We start from the raw sequence: 25464 nt of genomic DNA, 5'->3' as shown, positions 1-25464 counted from the left end.
AATTCATTAAGTTTAAGGCCTTACACTATCTGTGTCTTAAACCACAGATATTATTGTTCTGTGCCTTTGGCTTCTGAGTCATCCTTTCTTTTCTAAGAAGGAAAGCAACTTTTGTGCAACTGAGTACATTTACCAACTGTTTCCTACCTAACAAATTTTAGGAATCTGGCAGTTTTATTTTGTCCTAGCTCTAACCTTTTCAACTTATGTTGGCAATATTTCCGTTGATAGAACAGTCATAAGAACCTTCTGGGTGTCTCATGCATATCATGAGGATATATCCATTGCACAAGAGATTACTCCACAAATCTTTCTTGTGTAATTCCATCTCCATTCCTGGCTTCTATTTTTTTAATTTTTAATTTATTTATTGTCTAAAGTTTTGCATATGCCTCCCTTTTCCAGCCATTCCCACCCCGGGCAAGCCCCCACTGCCCAGTGTCTGTGTCTATTGGTTATGCTGATATGCATGCATACAAGTCTTTTGGTTGCTCTCTAACTCCCCCTCCCCACCCTACCTCCCCTGCCATTTGTCTCTGGATCTATTCTTATTGATCAGTTTATGTTGATCATTATATCCCACATATGAGTATGGTCATGTGATATTTATCTTTCTCCGACTGGTTTATTTTGCTTAGTATAATGCTCTCAAATTCCATCCATGCTGTTGCAAATGGGAAAAGTTCCTTTTTTTTATAGTGGGGCAGTATTCCATTGTGTAGATGTACCACAGTTTTTCAATCCACTCATCTGCTGATGGACACTTAGGTTGTTTCCAAATCCTACCTATTATAAATTGTGCTGCTGTGAACATAGGGGTGCATATATCCTTACTGATTGGTGTTTCTAGTTTCTTGGGATATAGTCCTAGATGTGAGCTTACTGGGTCAAATGGGAGTTCCATTATTAACTTTTTGAGGAAATTCCGTACTGTTCTCCACAGTGGCTTCACCAGTCTGAATTCCCACCAGCAGTGCATGGGGGTTCCTTTCTTTCCGCATCCTCACCAGCACTTACCTTTGTTGATTTCTTGATGATAGTCATTCTGACAGGTGTGAGATGATACCTCATTGTCATTTTGATTTGCGTCTCTCGAATGATTAGTGACTTTGAGCATGTTTTCATATGTCTCAGCCTTCTGTATGTCCTCTTTCAAAAAGTGTCTATTTAGGTCTTTTGCCCATTTTTTATTGGATTGTTTATCTTCCTTTTGTTAAGTTATATGAGTTCTCTATAAATTTTGAAGATTAAACCCTTATCTGAAATAGCATTGACAAATATGATCTCCCATGCAGTGGGCCTTCTTGTTGTTTTGTTGATGGTTTCTTTTGCTGTGCAGAAGCTTTTTATTTTGATTTTGTCTCATTTGTTTATTTTCTCCTTAGTCTCCATTGCCCTAGGACCTGTGTAGGTAAAGATATTGCTATAACATATGTCTGACATTTTGCTGCCTGTGGAGTCTTATAAGATTTTGGTGGTTTACCATCTTACATTTAAGTCCTTTAGCCATTTTGAGTTTGTTTTTGTGTATTGTGTAAGTTGATCTAGTTTCATTTTTTTGTGTGTATCTGACCAAATTCCCCAGTACCATTTATTGAAGATACTGTCTTGACTCCATTGTATGCTCTTTCCTCCATTATCAAATTTTAATTAGGCATGGCTAGGGTGATTTCTGGGTTATCTGTTGTTCCATTGGTCTATTTGTCTGTTCTTGTGCCAGTAACAGGCAGTTTTGAGAACCATGGCTTGGTAATATAGCTTGATATCTGGTACTGTGACCCCTCCAACTTTGTTCTTTCTCAGGATAGCTGTGGCTATTCGGGGTCTTTTTAATTACAGATAAATTTTTGGAGATTTTGTTCTAGATTTTTGAAATATGTCACTGGTATTTTAATAGGGATTACACAGAATCTGTAAATTACTTTGGGTAATATGGACATTTTAATGATGTTGATTCTACCAATCCATGAACATGGTATGTTCTTTCATTTTATTATGTCTTCCTCTATCTCTTTTTTCAATGTCCTGTAGTTTTTTGAATACAGGTCTTTTACCTCTAGTTAAGTTTATTCCTATGTATCCTTTTTTTTGGTTCAATGGTAACTGGAATTTTTTTTTTTTTTTTTTTTTTTTTTTTAGTTTCTCTTTCTGTGAGTTCATTATTGGTGTATAAAAAAAGCCATAGATTTCTGGATATTAATTTTGTATCCTGCTACATTGTTGAATTCATTTATTAGGTCTAGTACTTTTTTGATGGCTTCTTTGGGGTTTTCTATGTACAGTATCATGTCATCTGTGTATAAGGACGATTTTACTTCTTCTTTTCCAGTTTGGATCCTTTTATTTCTTCTTGTCTGATCACTATGGCTAGCACTTCCAGTACTATATCGAAAGGAGTAATGAAAGTGGGCATCCCTGTCTTGTTCCCTTCCTTAGGGGAAATGTGTTTAGTTTTTGCTCATTGACTATGATGTTGGCTGTAGGTTTGTCATATATATTCCTGGCTTCTTTTAAGATGTCTGACAGGTTTCTGGAGACACATACATACCTAACCTCATTGTGGCCTTTGTGGTAATGAATGAATCATCTGACCTTTTAACCCTTATAAGGCATTAGCAAAAGATTGCCCAGACATACTCTTGATTTTCTTTCCTGGAAGTGAATTTCCAAATTTTAGCATCTTTTGCAATCTGGAAAGGATAAGAATTTCCTTTTTGCTTAACAGTTCTCTCAATTTACTTCTTTCATCTTGATAGTACTGTAATCAGCAAGTAGAAACCAGGCCAAACCTTGGATATTAGACTTGAAAATCTCTTCTGTCTGAATGTTATGTCCATTGGTGAAAGGGGTGTTTTAAAATCCTTTACTATTTTTATGTTATTGTCTATTTCTCCCTTTAGTTTTTTCAATGTTTGCTTTATACATTTGAATTTTTTTATATTGAGTAATTATATTATTTATAAATAGTATATATTCTTACATAATTGACCATTTTATAATTGTGTCATTTCTTTGTCTTTTGATAGTTTTTAACATCTATTTTATTGTATATAAGGATGGCTCTCTCTATTCTCTTTTTGCTACCATTTGCACAAAATGTCTTTTCCCATTCTTTCACTCTCAACTATGTGTCATTAAATCTAAAGTGAGTCTCTGTAGACAGTATATAAATGGCTTAGTTTTTTTAACCATTCAGTCCAAAAAAAGAAAAGAAAAAAAAAGAAAAAAAAAACACCCCAAAAAACAAGATTTGATGTCTTTTGATTGGGAAATTTAATCCATTTAACTTTAAAGCAATTATTGGTCTGAAATAACTTACTATTACAATTCTGTTAAATATGTTGTGTCTCTTTTGTAGCTCTTCTGTCTTTTCCCTCTGGCTATCTTTCTTTGTCTTTTATTGATTTTTTTATAGTGATACATTTTGATTCATTTTTTATTTTCCTTTGTGTATTTTTTTTTTTTTAGTTTTTTGTCAGGTAATTCATATGCTGCCCTTGCTTTAGCATAGGTTTTTTTTAAGATTTTTCTTGTTCCTTTGTCCAGGTCTTATTTCCCTGTTTCTTAATGTTCTGTGACACTTTTCTTTGCTGTCTGCACTAAAAAACACCTACCTTTCCCATTTTTTGCAGACTAACTCTGTACAGGGGAAGACCTTTACCAATCAGTCCAGCTAGAGATTCCAGGGACAATAGAGGTAGTTTTTAAGGTCAGGAGTTCTAGTCTGGAAATCTTAAGTTTGACTTCCTTATTATATATCCAAATGGAGATGCTAAGATGGCTATTAACTGAGTTTGGACAGAAGTACAGATAAATATATTTAATAAATAAAAGTATATAAATATATTTTAAAACCATGTGACTAGATATGACTACCAAAGGTAAGAGTACAAACAAAACAGAGCAAAAATTTATACATAATATAATTGTGTACGATTTTGCTCTGGTAAAATGAGGGAGAGGTCTGGTACCCAACAGCCTTCTTCTATTTCCTGTTGCTCCAAAACACAATTCTATGATCGGTATTAACAAACTCAATTAACAACTGGGGGGTATTGTAGAAGGCACAAGATGCTCCCCAAGATCTCTATCCCCTGGAATACATACTAGCATGTCTCTTCCTATTTATTCAAACAAACAAATGCATGCTGTGGAGTGATTTTGCAGATGTAATTAAAATCCCAAGTCAGCTGACCTGAAATAGAGAGATTACCCTGGGTGAATCTGATCTAATTAGATTATCCCTTCAAAGATAATGGCCTCTTCTTAATTAAAGAGATTGAAAGTGTGAGAGGGCTCAGGGAAAGAGCCATATTTCAAGGATCTGAGAGTGACCCCAGCAAGGAAACACCTGACAGCAAGCAAGGAAACAGGGACCTCCAACCCGCAAGACCTGAATCCTGCCACATGACCATGAGCTTGCAAGAGGACTGCAGACACCAGATGACAATGCAGTCTAGCCAACACCACAATTTTGGCCTTTGAAACCTATACCCAGACTTCTGACCTACAAAAACTTTGAGAATTGGTTTAAACTATTAAGTTTTTGGTTATTTATTATGCAACATTAAAAAAAAACAATTCAGCTATATTTTTATTGTTCTTGCAAAGATTAGAACACATTGAATAATTGAAAAGATTGGTAAGGCTCCAAAAAGCATATGCATGTAGGACTTTCAATAAAGGCCAGTGGTACAGTAGAGTAGTGAAAGGGAGAATGCAGGAAACATCAGGGCCCCAAAGCCTTCCAAGTACAGCTTCTCAAGGTCTTCTAATTCACACAAGGATGTGTTTCATCTCTGCATAAAACCACCAGGATTTGGATGATAAATCTTAGTGTCGGGAAAGCTCCCTAAAAGTTTCCAGTAGCAACTTTCATGCCTTCTGCACACATTGCTATATCAGGCTATTTAACTGGTGATGACACGTTATTACCCCCAGAAGGGGACTTTCAGTCTTAAAATAGTATTATAGATCTTTAATTAACCACTGCCCTGATCTTGGCCAAGAGTCTAGGCTTTCCCAGAGAGAAATTTAGAGATGAACCACTCCACCTGTAAATTAATTCTATGCCATACAATTCTGTTTCCCTTTCCCTACTTTACTGCCCCAGGATCCCCAAACAAGATATCACATATTGGCTATGGTGGATGAACAGTCTGCCGTCCATGCCTGAATAATCAAAGTTATGGTTAGCTACCCAGAGTGAGGCCCTCTGGTTAAGTCCTGAAGTCTGAAGAGTCTTCTCAAGCCATCATCTCTTCCTGCCATTGTCAGGGAATTCTTAGGGGCTAAAGCTATACTTGCCAACAAGTTGTAGAGGAAGAACTATAATAATAAACACATTATAGAATTTCACTGCTATTTTGATTGTGCCAACCTGAAGTTAGTGAAACACTGCCTTCTGCTCTATCTGACCCCACACTCATGATAGAAACCAATTAGAAACAGATCTTCATTGAACAGTCCAAGTTAGTGAACTAATTCTAAGTGCTAATGCCTGACTGCCAGATGTCCTCCGATTGATCCTTATGGACTAATTATGGCCTCTTTTGCTCCCAGTCCCTGCTTTCCAAGTCTGAAAATGTCTTTGTTTAAATTGTTAAACTGTTTACATTACTCTTTAGTTGTAGTACAGAAGTGTAAAAAGGAAAAAGAAAAAATCCCCTTTAGCAACCTCCCAGTCCCATTTCCCATAGATTGGCACAGTTAAATATCTGCCGCCTACTTCTTTCCTATCTATTTAAAAATAGGCACCTGCATATCCATTTTCCCCCTTAAGAATATATCATGGCTGAAACTTGTTTGGCTCGGTGGACGGAAAGGTCCCAGGTTTGATTCCGGTCAGGGCATGTACCTTGGTTGTGGGCACATCCCCGGTAGGGGGTGTGCAGGAGGCAGCTGATCAATGTTTCTAACTCTCTATCTCTCTCCCTTTCTCTCTGTAAAAAAATCAATAAAATATATATTTTTTAAAAAGAATATATAATGAACACTGTACATCTTTGGTTCATTTTTAAAAGTTATTAGTTGTTTCCTTCAATAGGCATATTATTTGTTAAATATATAGTCTATTGATGGACATTTATGTTTTTTAAATATTTTACTATTTTAATGATGCAATGACTAATGTTTGACACATTCATGCAAATATTTGCAAAGAATGGCTTCTTAGAGATAGAATTGTTGGATCATTGAATGTGCATATTTTATTTTAATGGATATTGCAAATTTTTCTCACAAAAGCAATATTAATTTACGTGTACTTTTGGAACTCATTAGAGAAACCAAACAATTCTGATTTCCCAGAGGGCCCTTCTATTTGAATTAAGTCACAAGTAATTGGCATTGAATATTTTTTACAAATATAATTAAATCTACTCTATCTTCTACAAGATTCTTTAAATCTCTAAATCTTATTATGTCTTTTCTGTTTACTAGCAGCAGCATTTTCCCCTTTCATTTGTTTTCAGATTTTTTTAATCATTTCAATGGAACTTGGAGAGAGATGAGACATAAAACCATTTGACATATTAATTAGCTTGCTGTTTGTCAGCATATGTTTATGCTATATTTTTGTAGGTACTTTGTAAGCACTGAGGATTCAAAGATAAATAAATGTTACCTGTCATATATTCAAACCTAATAAGAGTTATGCACATGATAACACCATAATTAACAGATAAAAGATGGATTGATTGATAGATGATGATGATGATAGATGATAGATAGATAGATAGATAGATAGATAGATAGATAGATAGATAGAAGATAGATAGATAGATAGATAGATAGATAGATAGATAGATAGATAGAGATAGGGGATCTGAAGAGTGACTTTTGAGGGGGAAGACAGGGAAATTTATAATAAGGTAAGACGTGAAAGCTAAGTAGGAGAGAAAGAAGAGCTGGTAGAGAGGGATGAAATAGAAGGGTCAGCTTAGAGAGCTTGAAATGGCTATATTTGGCTGGATACAGATTCTTTTATAGGATAAAGGGAGGCAAGATTAAAAAATTAACTGAAACAAGAACATTAGAGTCTTTGAACATCATGTTAAAAATTTGCTATTTACTTCATGAATAACAGCCTGAAAGTTTTTAAACAGAAAAAAAAATATATTTAAGTCTACATTTTAAAATTTACCTCTGATAGGAGGACAAATTAACCACTCAAGCAACAATTTTTATTGATAACCTATTGTGTGTTAAAAATTATGATAGAATCTAAAACTTTAATAGACTAGATTAAAATTAGTGATAAGTGACCATTATTATAGTAGATTATATAATAATATAATAGCCAAAATTAAAAAATGAAGACAGAAGAAATTAAGAAATAAAAATAATGGATTGAAGAAATAAAGAACTTGAAAAGGGGTGGGTATATTAAATGGAGAAAGAATAAGGTATGTTTATTTTAGTTATAATTGGGATGATTTTGTGGATAAAGATATTAATTGAAATAAGAGGAGTAGAGGAAGAGGTAGAAGTTGGGTAGGAAAAGATGGAGGTTCTGAACACCCTGAATTTCAATTACTTTTGGAACATGTGGGTGGAAATTTCCAAAAGACAGTTAGAAATACAGATCTGGAAGTTAGTAGATGTGACAGAGCTAAAGATAAAAGTTTGAGAATTACTGGCATGAAAAGAGATAATAATAAAAGGAAATTGCCTAGAATTAGCAGGAGAATTGTGGAAAATAATACAACAAATTTGGAAATGTTTTACAAACTTTATACTGTTATTATTGGAACAATTAAACAAAGCTTCTAGATCTTATTAGAATTTAAGTTTCACAAATCAAAGAGTGTGTCCCTCCTGTTCAACACTGTGTCCCAGAACCTAGAATATTTTCAAACATGTGGTAGGTTTTCAGTAAACATTCATTCCTTGTCTGGATATATTTATTATTTGCCTTAGACATATATATTTTTATAGGGGTACATCAGGGTTGTGACCTTTTCTAATGAAATCTCTCACAGTCCTTCAATAGTCACACAATCCATAAAGCATTCAGGTGCCAGTTCTTTAACTCTATTAAAAAAATATGATTCCTTAAATTTGTAGCTCAAATAAAACTACAACAGTCATTTTTAAATGCTCAAACAGTTTGACTTTACAGGATAGTTACTATTTGTTTTCTATTCCTGATGCACATTTTATATTATGTTAATAGCACAGAAATAGAAATTTAAGAAAATCTGTATAGCTAATATGGAGAAAATAAGAAAGAAGCATGCATCTGTAATAAAGCTCACCATGGGCTACAATTTCATTATTCATTTTTTTATGCCTTCAGTATATTCACAGCATGACCTCTGTGATTATCAACAATGACAGTCTTCTCGTATGCTTAACATGGTGCCAACAGAGGGGCGAAAACCCCAGTGGTGCATAGTCCTCTTGTATGCTACGGTAGCCCTCCTTCTGAGAACAAAATCAGTCTCTCTTAATCAGTCAACAGACATTTTTTGAACTCCTGCTGTGTGCCAGACATTGTACTATATTCGAAGAAGCTTATAAAGGTACAAAATGTGCCAGTGCCTTCAAAAAGTATGAGCCTGTTGGAGGGACAGGGCATAAAAAGTTGTATAAAGCATCAAATGAGGTATCCAAGGATTAAATGCTACTCTGAGGTCAACTTCCAAGGTCTCCAAAAATTTGTCCATTTACCATCAAAAGTGGCTGCCTAAATCTACAACTATAAGAAAAAGAAAAATTATCCTTCATATACCTTCACTAGGCCAATTTTGCTGCTTACTCTTCTCCATACTTGCATCTTGCATAACTGCTTCCATGTCCTTGTTTGTACTGATTCTTCCTTCTGGAATATCCTTGGCTTTCCCTCATCCCGCTCTCTATACTGCATTATACTAGTACTTTGTAAATCCTACCCTTCCTCAAGGTCCAGCTCAAATGCAGTAGTTTCTCAAAAATTCTCTGATGATGCTACCTAGAAATTATCTTCCCTTCCTATAAATTCCACTACAAAGAGATGTCCGCCCTGACTGACTTGGCTCAGTGGATAGAGCATCGGCCTGCAGACTGAAGGGTCCCAGGTTCCATTCCAGTCAAGGGCATGTACCTTGATTGTGGACACATCCCCAGTAGGTACTCTGCAAACACTGTGGATTTGTCTTAGACATATATATTTTGTGTCTAATATATATGTCCACATATATAATGGGGATGTGTAGGAGATAGCTGATTGATGTTTCTCTCTCGTCGATGTTTCTAACTCCCTATCCCTCTCCCTTTCTCTCTATAAAAAAATCAATAAAATATATTTTAAGAAATAAAATAAAATAAAGAGGTGTCCACTGTAATCATTATTTTCTTTATTATATCACAGTTGTCCCTGTTCACATAGGTGCATAATTACAACATGACTTGTCCCTTCTCTCTCCCCTATTGCTTGATGAATATTGTCCATACAAGGATTTGAATACTTCAGAACCCAATGGAGCTAACTTGTGGTTTCAGTGCATCTGGTACTCTTGAGTCTTTCCATCCTCTGTGGTCCATAAAACCATCTCATAAGCCTATTCTATTTTTAATAAAATAACTACATAATATTTGATTTTTGTTGTGATTAATCACTTCCTCTAACTATGATGTGAGCTCCTTGAGGGCAAAGAGCCTATACATTCATCTTAGTAACCCCTATGTCCAAGTGGTGTATATTAAGAAAGCTTTCTCAAATTATCATCAACACTTGTTTGTAAAAAATTAGATTTCTGGGTCACACTGAGTAATTCCAATTCAGTAAGTTTCATATGGAGGTCAGGATGCTACATTTGTTTAAACTCCCCAAATGACCCTCAACTGCAGTAAATTTGAAAATGGACACCAGTTAATGAATATGTGTAAATCAATGCTGACTTTTTACTTTCTAAAGCTGTAACATTATAAGAAAAAGACATGTAACCACCTAATCTTAAGCTATTTGAACACAATAGATTCTCAGACACTTTGGAACTGATGTATATTAATGGGATGACTAATGGCAGGTATAATTTTGAAAAGCTTTTCCTAGTGCACAGAATTTGCTGGGCCTTGAAGAATGAGTTTGATGTGATAGGTGGGGAGTAGAGAGAGCATCTTGGCCAGGAGAGTGGCATGAACATCGGAATGAATGGAGATGAGGAAACACAAGCATCGTGAGGGCTGATGATTAGATTAGCTTAACGAACAGAGGTCCTCGTGGCACAGGAATGAGAGGTGAGGCTGCCTCCCCACTGTATAAAATAAACCTTTGTTAGCGGAACTCTCGTTTTCGTTTTCATTTAATGAAAGCAAAAATAAGTGGGTTTGATGTGATTAATGACCAACAAGGGAGATACGGTGCTGATTTGGCAAGCATTCACCTCCATGGCATGTGTAGAAGTACAAGATTTAGTGCAGAATGAACCTGCCCAAGCATCTGTTCACAACTCCCTATGAAAATGAAAAAAATAGACCAGAGCATATGTTACAAGTAGAAGTCTGGGCAACTTTTTTTTAATATCATGTTGGTAGGGATTCACATTTTTAGAAAAATTCCTTGCTGACTTGTCAATGGAATTTGAATATTAAAAAAGCAAAACTTTTTTTAAAAAGCATCCTGTTCACACATGAAAAATAAATTAACTTGTTACCAAAATGATAATAAATTTGCAGAGAAAATACAATCCTTTGTTCTTATGGCATAGCCAACATCAACCTATACATCTATAATTAATTCACTTGGACATTAGTGCATTCATCAATCTGGAAAATAATTATTAGCAATTTACTAATAGATTGCAAAGCACTGTGCACACAATGTTAATGGTGAAGCACCATATGCATGACACAAATTGAAAGATTTATTCCTACCTGGAAGAGATGTTGATATAGAATGATTAATTTAGACAAGTTATTATTTATTCCTTCACTTATTCAACAACTCCTGGATGAATAACTGTGGCTCTACAATTTTGTTTTATTTTATTATATCCCCCCTATTGAATGATTACATTTATTGATCATTCCATCAAATTCTTATATACAAAAGTAAAGGGAGTATTATGCCAAGTGAAATAAGCCAGTTAGAGAAAGATAAATATCATGTGACCTCACTCATATGTGAAATCTGATGAACAAAATAGATCCAAAGACATAAAAGCATAGAACAGAATGCAGAATCTCAGAGGGAAGGTGGGAGAGGGTGGATGGGTTGAAATTAATCAACTAAAGAACCTGTATGCATATATATGCATAACCCATGAACACAGACCATAGGGTGAAAGGGGGCAGGGCGGGGCAGGGGCAAGGCTAAAAGGAGTCAAGGTGGGGAGGGGAAGCAAACATACAACTGAGCCAATCGGGCTATGTAATACTTTCAACAATAAAGATTTTTTTTTTTTTTAAGAAAAGGGAAACTCGTAGAGTTTATAGGCTAGTGAGGAAAACAAATATTAATCAAGTACAGGCAGAAATGTAAAATTCCAGCCATAGCCAAAACCGGTTTGGCTCAGTGGATAGAGCGTCGGCCTGTGGACTGGAAGGTCCCAGGTTCGATTCTGGTCAAGGGCATGTACCTTAGTTGTGGGCACGTCCCCAGTGGGGGGAGGGGGGGGGTGTGCAGGAGGCAGCTGATTGATGTTTCTAGCTCTTTATCCCTCTCCCTTCCTCTCTGTAAAAAATCAATAAAATATATATTTTTTTAAAAATTCCAGCCATAACAAGTGTTGAGGAACTTCTAAAGGAGTTTGGCCAAATACTTTCCTAAAAGAGAAAGATCTTGGGAGTCTAAAAGGTGAGTGGAAGCTAACTAGGCAAAGATAAGAAGGAAGGGCACTTCAGGCAGAGGAGGGGGATGAAAGAGCATGATGAGCACACAGTGACTGCAAAATAGATCCAGAATGGAAACCTGGGTAGACAATGTGCAAGTATGTAAAGACAACTCTTAGGGAGTTCTGGTATTATAAATGTTAGACAAGGTCATATAGGTAAAGAAATACCTCACTTAAAGTTGCTATAATACAAATTGGTTTGAGCTACAGCCTCAAGACGCATTGCTCATTTGTAATATAAAAGAAAAATGTGTCTGATAAAGCATACTAAATTTTTTACACTGAAAAGAAAAACAATTGAGCATGTAATTTCAAATTACATAACCTTGATCTTTGTAGATTGTACCAATAAATATGATTTTACTAAATTACACAGTAGCAATTAGCCCTCAAATGGGGGTTAATAAAGGAATCAACACAGTATCATAAGAATAATTTGAGTGTACTGATGTAGAACTATATTGACAGATTAATATACCCTGGCAAACAGCTCATTCAACTGTTGTATAAAACTAATAGAAACTATATAATTTATTAGTGTAGTTCACATGATAGAATTTATGCAGAGAAAAATAAACCCGAGACTTTTAAAGAGCTTTAAAGCAAATGTAGAAACAATGAAATGTTAAAATCTGACCAAAGAAATAATTGACTATTATCTCACTAGTTATTATGCTCAGGTAAATTAATATTATTTTCCTCAATTCATTTGGTTTTTTCTTTGGCCTTGTGTATTATTACAATTTTTACCACAGTATTTACCTCTAGATCTGATCACTCTCCATTACCGTGTATCTACATTTTGTCTGAGATCAAATTATAATATTCTCCCTCACATGCATGTGCACCTGTATTCCATAACAGTGCCTTACCTGAGCTTGGTATTTGTTAAATTTTCAGAAGTGGCCAGTCAGAATATTTACAAATCAGTATTACAAGTTTTAATACTAAAATGAAAATTATTATAAGTTTCTAGGTTTAGATCATTATTATTTAAATAATAAGTATTCAAATAATCAGGCTAAAAGATAAATGTTTTAGAATGTTAAACATATTCTTTACCAGCTTATATTATTATATGGAATATGGTCAAACAAATCTAATAAATGTCCAGCGATATGTATACCATTGATGTTCTGATTCAATCCTTAATTGAGAATAAATTTATAAATGGAGTAAATATTAGAATGTATTATAAAAGAAGATAAAATATTCAGAAGTAATAAATCAAACATTAAAGAATCATAAAATAAAAATATGCAAATTTAATAACTCAAGTCTACTTAAAATAACCCATAGAAATCTGATAATGTTTAAAAGTATTTATGTCCCTCAAAATGCAGTTTAAGAGCCCATGATATGAGACACACAAGATTTTATTAAAGTACATAACCTTACTATGCAGTAAAGTAAGATAATTATGAGAAAATTTAAACACAGTAAGATAAAATCATGTACTGATGATGTAATCTTTTTCTTTTTTCATTTAACAAATATTTATTAGGGATCCTCTAGGCTAGGTGATAGGAATACAATGGTGATGACTCCATTTTAGCATTTCCTAACTGCCTCAAATCAAAGACAGGATGACTTTGGAACCCAAACATCAACGAGTCTTGCCTTGGCTCTGTTCTTGCCAGCCACTAATGAGTTACTTTTACAACCAAACACATAATAAAATGGTCCTCACATGGAAAGATTTAAAATTTTTAAAGTAGTTCCTCACTTCCACTGGATAAATTTAAGATACTGTCAAGGCATAATGACCTGCCTTATCAGTTTTTTTATTTCAGGCAGAAATTATAATGCATGCACACCTGACAGTTCAGTGTCTTACTGTTTAGCACACTGGTGACATTAATTTCTCTGTTGTTTTCTGCTGAAGTAATGGGGCATTATACAGTTTAAAAGAGAACTTATATACCAAATATTGATTTTTCAAAGAATTTTAATTCTGAATTACATTGCAATTACTCTGAGTAGAAATAGTCTTGTGATTCAGAAGGTAATTCAGTTTTGAACTACATCTTTGTGACCTTCAAGGGTCATTGCCAGTATTTTTGCAACAGACACACAGCTAAGTGTCAGGGATTCAGAAATGCAAGCCCTGCTCCAAAATCTTATTAGTAAGTATGGAACTAACAGCTTAAAGAGATCTCAGGTTATTGATTTGCCAAATAAACTAATTTTCACTGTATTAAATAAGTAAGTCCAATAATGTTATCATCAAGTAGTAATACAAAGAGAATTTTCCCAGTGTCTATAGAAAATAAGACTAATGCTACACATGGGTTCTTACATAAATCTTAGCAGTTTTATTAAAAACATTTCTCACTAATTCACATTAGGGGATTGACTAACAGTAGTAAATAAAAATAGTGACTCAGCTTTGTTTTCCATAGAATGAAATATCTATATTGAAAAAAATATTTATTTGATACAGAAAAAAGAAAACAGTTTTAGATACTTTCAGAGATTAGCTCATAGGAATGTGTACATTGTAGAATATGATGTATCAAAGAACATGAATGTGGTGAAATAAAGTACATGTATATGTTGTCAACATTTCAAAATGTAATGAGATAGAGAACTAGGTGTAACATTGAAATTATATAGGCTACTATAATTATAATTTGCACCAATTAACACCCATACATTACTGAAAGATTCCAGAGTTTAAAATTACATTAGCAACTGCTTATTTTTTCTCTATCTTGAGGAAAAAAGAGATGGGGAGAGGTAGAAGAGGGTAAAGGATAGATGAGTGGTGATGGAAGAAAACTTGGGGTGGTGAACACACAATACAATATACAGATGTTGTATTATAGAATTACATACCTGAAGCTTATATAATTGTATTAACCAATGTTACCCCAATAAATTCAATAAAATAAAGAAATACTTACATTGGTACAATTACCTTTAATCAACTGGGCTTTATTATAAATTTTGCATTTCTACATTTAATATTGTTTTTTCTTCCCTGATTTTCTTTTTGTCTGACTTAGCAGCTAAGTACTAAGTTGACTTACATAGCCATTTTTTTCCTCACCTTCAAGATGGAGGTGGTGATGACTTACAGAAGAGTGGTTTTCAGTGACACATCAGAGTGTCTGGAAGGGTAAATTAAAGACCAGTAAACAAAGAGAAATAGTGGCCATGCTTTTTCTAAAGTGTCTCTGTGAAAAAGGGCAAACAAATGGAAAAATAACTGAAAGAGGCTGAAGAGGCAATAAAACTACTATTTTTTTTTTAATGATGAGAGAAACTAAAGCTTATTTGTATGCTGCTAGAGTGACCTGGGAGAGACAGATTGATGTATGTGGAAAAGAGTTAACTCCAGGTCTGGATCCCTGAGAAGACAAAAAGAGGTGGAAGATATGTGATCTAGAACTCAAGTGAGCGGGAAGGGGACATGAATTTGGGAGGGCCAGAGTTGGTTAGCTATAAACAACCACAAAAGTGACTACAAAATATATCAACATATTGCCCTGAATCTAAAGTTAATGCATCCCCAACTCAAGTTCAACTAAGCCAGATCCCAAATGCGCCATGTTATACCCAAGGAAGTATGATGGAATGGAAGTCTATGCAGCAAACTGCAGCAATATTATCTAATTGCCTTTAAAGTATATTTCTTTGAAATTTTTTCACAACATGCATGGGAGAGGCCTGAAGCTTAAGCTTAAACATCTTAGGAGTAAATGCATTTCTGCTTGTTTGTTTTGGGTAAGTTATAAGCTGTGATAAGAGGAGAATGGTTTTGACATGGCTAAAGGACTGTGAACTACTTCAGATATTTGATAAGCAACTTCTTGGAGCAAAATAATAGAGTTGCCTGACAGAATTCAATCCACATTTCAAGCATTTGTCATAAATGTAAAATGAGACTAATCAGCCAAACATTTTTCCCAACGAAGCTTGGTGCTGTAGCAGAAAAGGCAAAAAATGGATTCAACCTAGGTTAAGTTCAGGTAGGTGATATGACACAAGGAAAGAGGGCAACTTTTCCGAGTGACATTTGTGAGAAACTGTGTAATGATTATAGAGTGTTTACCATTACTCTCAGGGAGGCAGGAAAGGTAGATGAAGAAAGATAAGTTGAGCATATTCATAATATGTCACATTAAGAACCTCTGCAGGTATTGCACGAACTGTAAGGCTAGGAGGTGCTAGTCAGACGTTGGCATATCTACAATTGAGATTTCAGAGGTGATACTGGTATTTGTGGTGCCAAAGTTTAAGTGGACTCTTGGGAGTGAACTACTATGATGGAGTAAAGGAAAGGATTGAATATGGGTGTTTATTTTATTCAATTCAAATGGAATTTTTGAAGCGCTAGAATATACACGTTACCATGGAAGGAGTTGATGATACAGATTAAACAAGATTCAGTTCCTGCATCAAGGAACTCACAGTGTAATATGTAAAGCACTATGGTAAGGATGCCAACACTGAAGAAAGGATTCCTACCCAAACCGAGAAAGAGCAGAACAGGCTTAGGACATCTGCAAAGGCAAGTTGCAGGATAAGGTATGATGCCTTGAAGAACAGCAAGGAGTTGGGTTTTCCTGGAGGCTCTAGTTCGAACGGAGGAATAGTGAATGAAGAGGCTAAGAAGGAAGTGGGGGTCAGATAAGAGTTCTTTGTGATACAGTATAAGCATCAGGGCTTTATAATCTTTGGATAGTGGGAGAACTGTTGCAGGCAGGAGTGGATATGATGAAATGTGGAGACAGAGGCTGGAGGAAGGGACTGCAGTTTTTTTGATTAAAAAAAAGGCAAGCATGGCCAGTTTGAATTATTCGATGAGAGTGTATGTGTTATACAGTTTTTACTCTTGCATTTGTATTCCAACAAGGTCATCCAACTTTGCAATCTGGATGGACAATAATATGTGAAAGTGGAAATAATGAAACCAGCATTGCTTCCTTTGTCCAGTTGTTAACATTTTGTAGGAACTAACCTAGGAAACATGAAACACCGCAATGTAGTCTCCATGAGGGCTTCTTTGTTTTGTTCCCAGCCTTCCTCCAGTGCCTGGTATTTAATAGACTCTAATAAGTATTAATTAAATGAAATTGTTGAATAAATTAAACTCTGCCTTTAACATCTGATCTCCACCTTTGGTACCTTCATTCCAAGGTAGCATCATGCTAGGTGTGAGTCACTTGTACCTTTTCTCTGGAATACTTCTCTCCTTCTAAACCTTAGTCATCATATATTTTAAACGTTCAAGATCAGGCTCTTGCCATCCCCGAATATCAGCCATATAGTTTGGAGCACAGTAATTTTCTTCTTTATGCCTGAATCTCTTTGTCTGTATGGCAAGGCTAATAGCTAACATTCACTGAGCACTGAGTATTAGCATTTAGAGCCAGGCAAGATTCTAAGCACTTTAAATGTTTTAACAGAGTTCATTCTCATTATCCCCCTATGTGACCAATACTACTGTCATTCACCTATTACAAATGAGGAACCTTAAACCAAAATCTTACAAGTTAAATCTGAACTATCTTAAATTGTACTCTTAACCACTCTAGTCTGCTCACTGCTTGTCCAATAGTACGGACCTCATTGGATAGTTGCAAAGATTCAAGAATAATTTAGGTACATGCAGTTTGAAAGTATCTTACTATATAGTAGTAAGTGTCCAATAGAAGTTAATGTTATTATTTTTTTATTTCTCTCTTCTTGGTGAGTTATATGTTTACTTAACAGAACAGTTATTAATACATGCAAGAAATTAGACTATTTCATTTTAGACAAATCTAACTTGGAAAAAGCCACTCCTTCTGTGATGCTTACTTACATCTACCTTCCTACAGCTTTCCTCATTGATTCTGAACTGGGGATGAAGCCAGGACAAATATCTTCCTTACAACAACCTCCGGATATACAAAGAGGATGTCTTTGACACATCTTCTAATCTCTAGCCTAATTTTTAGTTTGAATTATTTTAGCCATTTCTCCTGTGGCATGGTTTCCAACTATTCTTTGAATAATCTCTGATTTGTTGAAGGCACCTTTACTAGTATACTTGGAAACCTAAACTACTGTAATCCATATAGACCATATCTGGGTTAATAGTTGCATAAAGAACAGGATATTGACCCAAAAAAAAGATTTGGGACAGTCTTGTCATAGTCTGAATTAAATTCCTAGAGACCATTTTAATGCTATCTTTGCATGAGTAAGTAGTATTTCTTTACTGAATGAATGCAGTTATTAACAAATGAATCAATGAATACTAAGATTACTCTTGAGTTAAATCCCCAGTTATGTTCACACCCACTTCTGTTATTGTTTATACTTGTATGCTTGGTTTGGGGGACATGTGGCAGGACTTTACATTTGTCCCTATTAAACTTCAGGTTATTAAAACTATCAAGTCTTTGAACATTTTCAGATGTTTTTATTGATTTTTTAGAGAGAGAGGAAGGGAGTAGGGAGAGGTAGAAACATTGATGAGAGCAAACCTTAAATCAGTTGCCTCATACACATCCCCTACTGGGTATGGAGCCCTCAACCGGGCATCTGCCCTGACCAGGAATCAAACTGGTGACTTTTTGGTTCATGGGTCAATGTTCGACCACTAAGCAACACCAGCTGGGCAACATTTTCATAACATTTTAGATACTATTTTAGTCGTTTAATGTATTATCCTTCCCTCTCAACATCATGTAGATTTTTTTCCTTTGTGCCATCAATATACTCATCTGAGTATTTAAACAGAATATATTACACTCATGTTCATATTAAAATATTCATAAGAGTTTATGGCTGAAAGTGTTTTTAATTAATTATAAATTAATCACATTTTCCCAGCAGTGCATTTTATTAACTGTCACTAAGACTATTTTTATTCAATAATTCATAAATTATACAAATATTTTTCCTAAATATCCTCAATTGGAGTAATTAAATTTAAAACATAGAATTTTATGAACTTTTTAGTAGCATCAGCATCTGAAATAAAATTGAGAAACATAAAGCTAATGTAAACTGGAAACAGACTCAGACCCTCTGGAGCTAACCTTTTCATCACCAAAAAATTAACTGAGGAAGTTAAACAGTCCCAAGGCATGTAAGACAGGACAATTGAGAGAATTAGCAAGAAGCTTGTCATTACGAGCTGAACAATTTTAGTCATCCAATTTTAGTGCATCAGAAAGAATTTCAATTGTGTACTATGAAATTAATGAATAAAAAATTTCCATTTGTGAGAGCTAAAGGGCTAGTTATAAACCAAGTGTATTATTAAATGAAAGATTTCAAGAAAAATATTTCTTAAAATGTCATCATGTTTCCTTGGCAAACTGCATACTCCAAAAGTTATTAAACAAAGATGGTAAAAATAAAAGGAAATAAAAAATAATACTTTGAATTATGATCTCACATTTTAGAAAAAAAAATAATAACTAGAATATCTCAGTGAATATCATGTCACTTTAGTGAGAGAAAGTAATTTTTTAAATTTGCATTGGCCATTTTATATTTACTGATTTGAGAAAACTCCTTTATGTTTATTTGTATATATTTTGAAACAGGTTCCATCCTGTTGGCTTCCAGTTTTGTGTGGTCTCTGGGAAGTGCAAGATTTTTTTTTTATATCTGCCTAATAATCTCATCAATTTTAAGACATTTTAAAGTTCTCTTTTTAAAACTTAAAGTTCTCTAGTTTAATTTTGACAAAATTAGACAAAAGACAAATATTATGATTTTTATACTTAAAATTTATCTTAACACATTAGAAGAAAAATTTAATAGGTACAATACATAAATATAACCTAACTATTATCAAAATTAGTGGAATAAAAGTAGCACATATGTCAAATCAATAGGTCAGCCTAACATTGCATATACATGGCATAAGTTATAGAAATTTGTTGCAGTCATGCAAAATATATGTCCTATTTATGTTAATACTGTTGTAACTATTTTCATAGCTCATTTCAACTAATCAAAGTAAGACTCCTTCAAAAAGAATTCTAAGTGGTTAGGTGCCAATTTGAAGAAAAGACACTGAGATGTTTTCTAATTTTTTCTAACTATTAAATGTAGTACCTACATACTATAGGAAATTTGAGAACTATAGAAAAAATGCAAAAAGAAGAAAATTAAAATCAATCATAATTCCACCTGAGATTTTAAAAAAATTAATATTTCGATAAAGTTTCTCCTGATTTTTTCTAACTTGTTAAAGTCAATATAAAAATATTTTTATAAAATATAAAAATGTTTATCTGATATATCACACTCCTACTAACCAAAATGAACAAATGTTAATTATTTTCATATTTGAGTTAGATTTTTAAAGAAGTAAAACACTGTAGTTCAATGAGAAGTCATCCGTCCTCCTTCCTAGTCTTATTCCAATCCCTCCCTCCTAGTCTGATCTCAACCCCTGGGCAATTGCTATTTTGAATTTGGTGTGTATCTATTCCACATGTCACTATTTTCTACTGCATAAATATGTTTTGTAAATACATAGCAGTGAATTGTCAATAACTGCGTTTTCAATCAATAGTGTTTGCAAGATCTATCTATCTTCATAAAAATATAAATAATTTAACTAATGCTAACCTATATCAACATAAGACTTTATTATTATTTGGTCATCTATTCCTTATGCTGTTGTTTATTTGGATCATAACCAAATTTTTATTTTTATTATTCTACAATGAAATATTTCTACAATAAGATTTTTCTATATTTCAGATCATTTTAGTTGGACAGTTGCCTAAAAGTAGATATGAATGTTTTCAAGACATGAGAAACATATTTGAAAATGTTTTCCTAAAAGGTAGCACTCATTTATATTCCCCATAGGAGTTTATGTGAGTGCTTAGCTTACAGCACCTTCACCAGCATTAAAAACAACAAGCCATTCTTGAGTTAATTCATTCATTTTTAATGGAAACTATTGACTTTGGGATGAAATTAAGTAGCATGAAAAAAGGCAATTTATGTGTTATGTTGGGTGTAAGCCATTAAGCTTAATTTCAAGATCCACTTTAATACGGTCTATTAATCATGAAATGCCATTTCATCATCTTTAAGTTGTGGTTTTTGTTTCAGAAAGGTTATGTATTGATCTGCTAAATATATTTGGTCTCTGCTATTATTAGGAAGTTGTTGAAATTTCTTCTGTTGTACATTTTATTATAATACCCAGTAATAAAAAATGTCATCTTTTTTTAAAAGCCAGCATATGATTTACTTTATTTATAGGGCATTTGTGATCACCAACATTCTTTATTATTTCAGGATTTCAATTTTAAGCTGTAATATGATGGCATCTTTGAAGCCAGAAGACCTGAGAAAAAATCCTAGCTCTCGTTTTATCAAATCATTCTCATTTTCTCCAGGAAATAATGATCAGACTCTTCATTCATAAAGTGGGATGGTTATTACCTTATAATAAATAAAATAGATCAAAATGAGAAATTTTGAAATAAAGTAGAAATATAGGTTAGCATTAGTTATATTTTTCCAAGTAGTCATAGATGCATAGGGTCCCCAGTAGAGCCCAGTGTTAGAGATATTTTAGAGGAACAAATGTTCAGCTATATCTGCCACTTTGTCTGACACAGCCAAGGGAGCAGGTTACACAGTACATCAAAGGCTACCAAATCCTTAGAGATCGTGCCAAGCCTTATATTCCCACAGCATCCTCTTCTGCCCACACATAAAGATTTCATGCGACATAGGCTTACAGCCTGGATTTTGTCATTGCCTGGAATCCCTTCAGAAATAAACTCCTAACTTCTGTTCTCTCCTAATTTTTTTTTCATTTGTCTCATTCTTTCAATCTCTCATTCTTACTAGTCTTCTTTGATCTCCTGGAAACCTGAATTATCTTGGCTTTTTGTTTGTTTGTTTGTTTGTTTGTTTGTTTGTTTTTCTGTTCTCCCCCTCACCCCCCCAGACTGTGAGTCTCCTAGCTGGCCCTCCAATGAGTAAAAATAATTATCATTGGTGGAGCTATTTTTATTATATTTGGCATCCTCTTTAATTTTCCTTAATGATTCAGTATATACCATAGTCCCTAAGTATTCTATGTATACAAAATTCTTGCCCCTTTCTACTCAGCAGATCTTAATCCCTACTTCATCAAGAAAATTTGAGCCTGGTCCGCATGGCTTAGTGGTTGAGCATCGACCTATGAACCAGAAGATCACGGTTGGATTCTTAGTCAGGGCAGGTTGCAGGCTTAATCTCTAGTGGGAGGCATGCAGGAGGCAACCTATCAATGATTCTCTCAGGTCATCGATTCATTGATCTCTCTCTCTCCCCCCTCTCCTTTCTCTCTGAAATCAATTTTAAAATACAGGGTTTTTTTTAATATATATTTTTCTTTATATTTTCCTTTATATTGTATATGTGTGTGTCCTTATCCCCTAGTTGTTGTTGTTGTTTTAAGAAAATTTGAGCCAAAACCAGTTTGGCTCAGTGGGTAGAGCATCGGCCTGTAGACTCAAGGGTCCCAGGTTTGATTCCAGTCAAGGACACATACTTGGTTGCAGGCACATCCTCAGTAGGGGGTGTGCAGGAGGCAGCTGATTGATGTTTCTATCTCATCGATGTTTCTCTCTATCTCTCTCCCTTCCTCTCTGTAAAAAATCAATAAAATAAAATAAAATAAAATTTGAGGCCTTCAGACATACTATCTCTCAACTTCTAACCCCCTCCCATACAAAATGCCCATCTACAGCCACACCATCCTTACCATCTTCCCTTGAACTTCAGTGAATGAGGTGACTCACTTCTTTTCAAGGCCAGCCCCTTTTCTTGTGCTATCGGTCCCGTCTTTTTTTCTTGGTTTTTTTTTTTTTTTTTTTCGGAATTTACTCCATTAATTCATTAATTTTATCCTATGTTATGCTTTTAATCTTTCCCTCTTTGCTAGTGTTTTTCTATCAGCTTCCTTTTCCTTTGACTTCCTCAATTTCTTTATAACCCCTCAACTTTTCTCTTCTCATCCAAACTTTACAAAGAATATTCTATCTGCGTTATGCCTCTTATCTTTAACTCTATATAATATAGTTATAGCATCAAACGGTTATCACTAAGGTTCCCAATGTCCTAGTATTTCCAGAATTGAGTGAACATTTCCAGAATTGAGTCTTTTATTTCACTGGACACTTCTCCTCAGTATATGACACTCCTGTTCACTTTCTTGTTCTTAACCCAGTTCTGTTTGTTGGATTCTAGTAACCCCTTACTTTCCTAGACTCCATAACTTTTTGCTTTTTTCTGTAGGTTGCTCTTCCTGTTTGCAGTGCTCAAGTTTTAGTGTTCCCCAGGGTTTCTTTCTCAGTGAACTGCATTTCTGATACTCTTCGCATTCCCCTAGGGGAGCTTGTCCACACAGTTTCTATTTCCACAGAAAAATGTCATGTCCCTAACTGACTTATTTTCTAAGCTTCAGATTTTAACAGCCAACTGATTCCTTGAGATCTCCACCCATGTCTCACATAAACTTAAAGCTAATCATGATCTAAACTGAATTCAGTCTCTCCTACACATCTGCTTCTACCTCAATATTCTGTGTCTTCATTGTTGGCACCACCACATGCTGGGAAGCTGGGAGACATACATGACCTACTCTTTCATTCCCATATCCAGTCACCAAGTTCACTGGTTTTCATCTTCTAAATGTTTCCTGAGCCAAACTTTTTCTCTTTGTTTGCCATCTCTTTCATTATTAGCCCTAGTAAGTTTTGGGGGTTTCCCCCCCACTTTTCTTTTTTCCACTAGAATAAAGTGATGCATCTACATTCTTCACCCATACAACAGAGTCCTATCTCCTTAACAAAACATGAGGCTCCCATCTGTAAAAGTGGGGAATTGTAATCTACCACACAATTCTTTTAACATTGTTTCTATAAATGCTGAGTTTAACTGATATGTAGCTTGTAGGTAAACAGCATGTTTGCGTAAGAATCCTAGGAACTAACTTCAAAAGATACAGATTCTGCCAAAACCGGTTTGGCTCAATGGATAGAGCGTCGGCTTGGGGACTGAAGGGTCCCGGGTTCGATTCTGGTCAAGGGGATGTACCTTGGTTGCAGGGATATCCCCAGTAGGGGTGTGCAAGAGGCAGCTGATCGATGACTCTCTCTCATCGATGTTTCTAACTCTCTGTCTCTCTTCCTTCCTCTCTGTACAAAATCAATAAAATATATTTAAAAAGATACAGATTCTGTCCTTCAGTTTTCCCAGTTCCAGGAGACTTTTTGACCTTTGACCCTAAAACCAGGATGACAAAAAAACTGTGTAACACACACCAGATCATCACTTAACCTCTAAGATATAAGTCACAATGGGAATATTTTCCTACACAGAGAAATCTCCCACATGTGCTCATGCCTTCGATTCCACAGTAGAATGCCATGCTCTGACTTTAGATTTTGATCCTTGTTGTAAAGAAAATTTATCCCATGTATAGTCCCACATTCCATTGCAATTGCTGGCTAAAGGCATCCCATAATATCTCCCCAGTTGTCCTGGAAGTCTCAGAAGCCTTTTTAATGTGTCATAAAAGTATGCATAACTCCTACTGATCCACAATTGCATATATTCTAATCATAACACTGATACAATTCCATTCTTTCCCACTAATATACTGTAAAATACACTAGCTTTCTTAAGTCTCAAGTTTTATTAAACTGTAGTTGTGTCTTATTTCAGTGATAATTCTTTCAGTTGGAAGAGACAAAAAATCTGATTTCAGGTATGGCTTAATTTTAGACCAATATGATATTATCAGGATCCATCTTTTAATTCAAACAGGGTCTCCCCTTACTTCATGCTGGAAGCTCCAGGGCTGTATCCTTCCAGTTTTGAATCCAGCAGGGAAGACCAAATGTCTTTTCAAAAAAGGCCCATTCAAAGAATTATCTGCTCTGAATGGATCATGTTCCCATCGTTGAGCCAATCCCTGTGGTCAGATGAATATGCACTAATTAGCTTGGGCTTTAGCTACTCCTCTGGAGCAGTAAAAATGAATTAACTCCAAGGGAAGCAGCAGTCTTACAATTGGAGACCAGATCATTTCTGAAAAGAAATCAGGAAAATGTCATCACAAATCAAGAAATGATGCTGGCACCAATAGCAACCTCTATCCTCTCTATTCAGCTCCTTCCTAGGAGACAGAATTTAGAGACAGCTTTTTTTTTTTTTTTTAAGTAATTCAAGTGTTTTCTTATGTGCCATGTGTTACACCTTGGTTATATTCTCTCTTTCCTTTCTCTGAACTTCTCTACATTATTCTTCCCTCCCATGTGCTATCTTGTGTTCTGGTTATTTACATACATTTGTCTCCTCAATTAAATTATTGGCTATGTCAAGTCAAGAGTGAAGTTTGAATAACTGTGGATTCTGATTTGTGCCTTTCCTATAGTAGGCATCCCCACTATTCAACAAATAATTATTTGTTGATAAATGAAGGGATAAGAAATGTGTGGGTCTTGATGTGGTCCTCTTTGAATTCCTCTTGTTTGGGACTCTCTGTGCTTCCTGGACTTATAAGTCTATTTCTTTCACCAAGAGGGGGAAGTTTTCTGTCATTATTTCTTCAAATAGGTTTTCAATATCTTGCTCTCTCTTCTTCTGGCACCCCCATAATTCAGATATTGGTATG

At 34.8% G+C, this 25464-nt stretch overlaps 1 protein-coding gene across 12 annotated transcripts in view; it reads left to right on the top strand.

Annotated features, from left to right (window-relative positions):
- The window catches only part of LRRC7 (leucine rich repeat containing 7), a 475871-nt gene that overhangs the window by 317421 nt on the left and 132986 nt on the right, over positions 1-25464 (top strand). Inside the window, exon 9 of one of the 12 annotated variants that reach the window (XM_084871853.1) lies at positions 3633-3715. The exons of the other annotated variants lie outside the window; for them this stretch is intronic. Within the exon in view, the coding sequence (XP_084727979.1) occupies positions 3633-3677 (45 nt within the window). The 3' untranslated portion in view covers positions 3678-3715. Of the gene's footprint in view, positions 1-3632; positions 3716-25464 lie in introns of those variants that run through there. 12 annotated transcript variants of the gene reach the window in all.

This window comes from Pipistrellus hanaki (assembly GCF_964339955.1).
Source record: "Pipistrellus hanaki genome assembly, chromosome: 2".
Lineage (NCBI taxonomy): Eukaryota > Metazoa > Chordata > Mammalia > Chiroptera > Vespertilionidae > Pipistrellus > Pipistrellus hanaki.
This window is presented reverse-complemented; position numbering and strand designations above follow the sequence as displayed.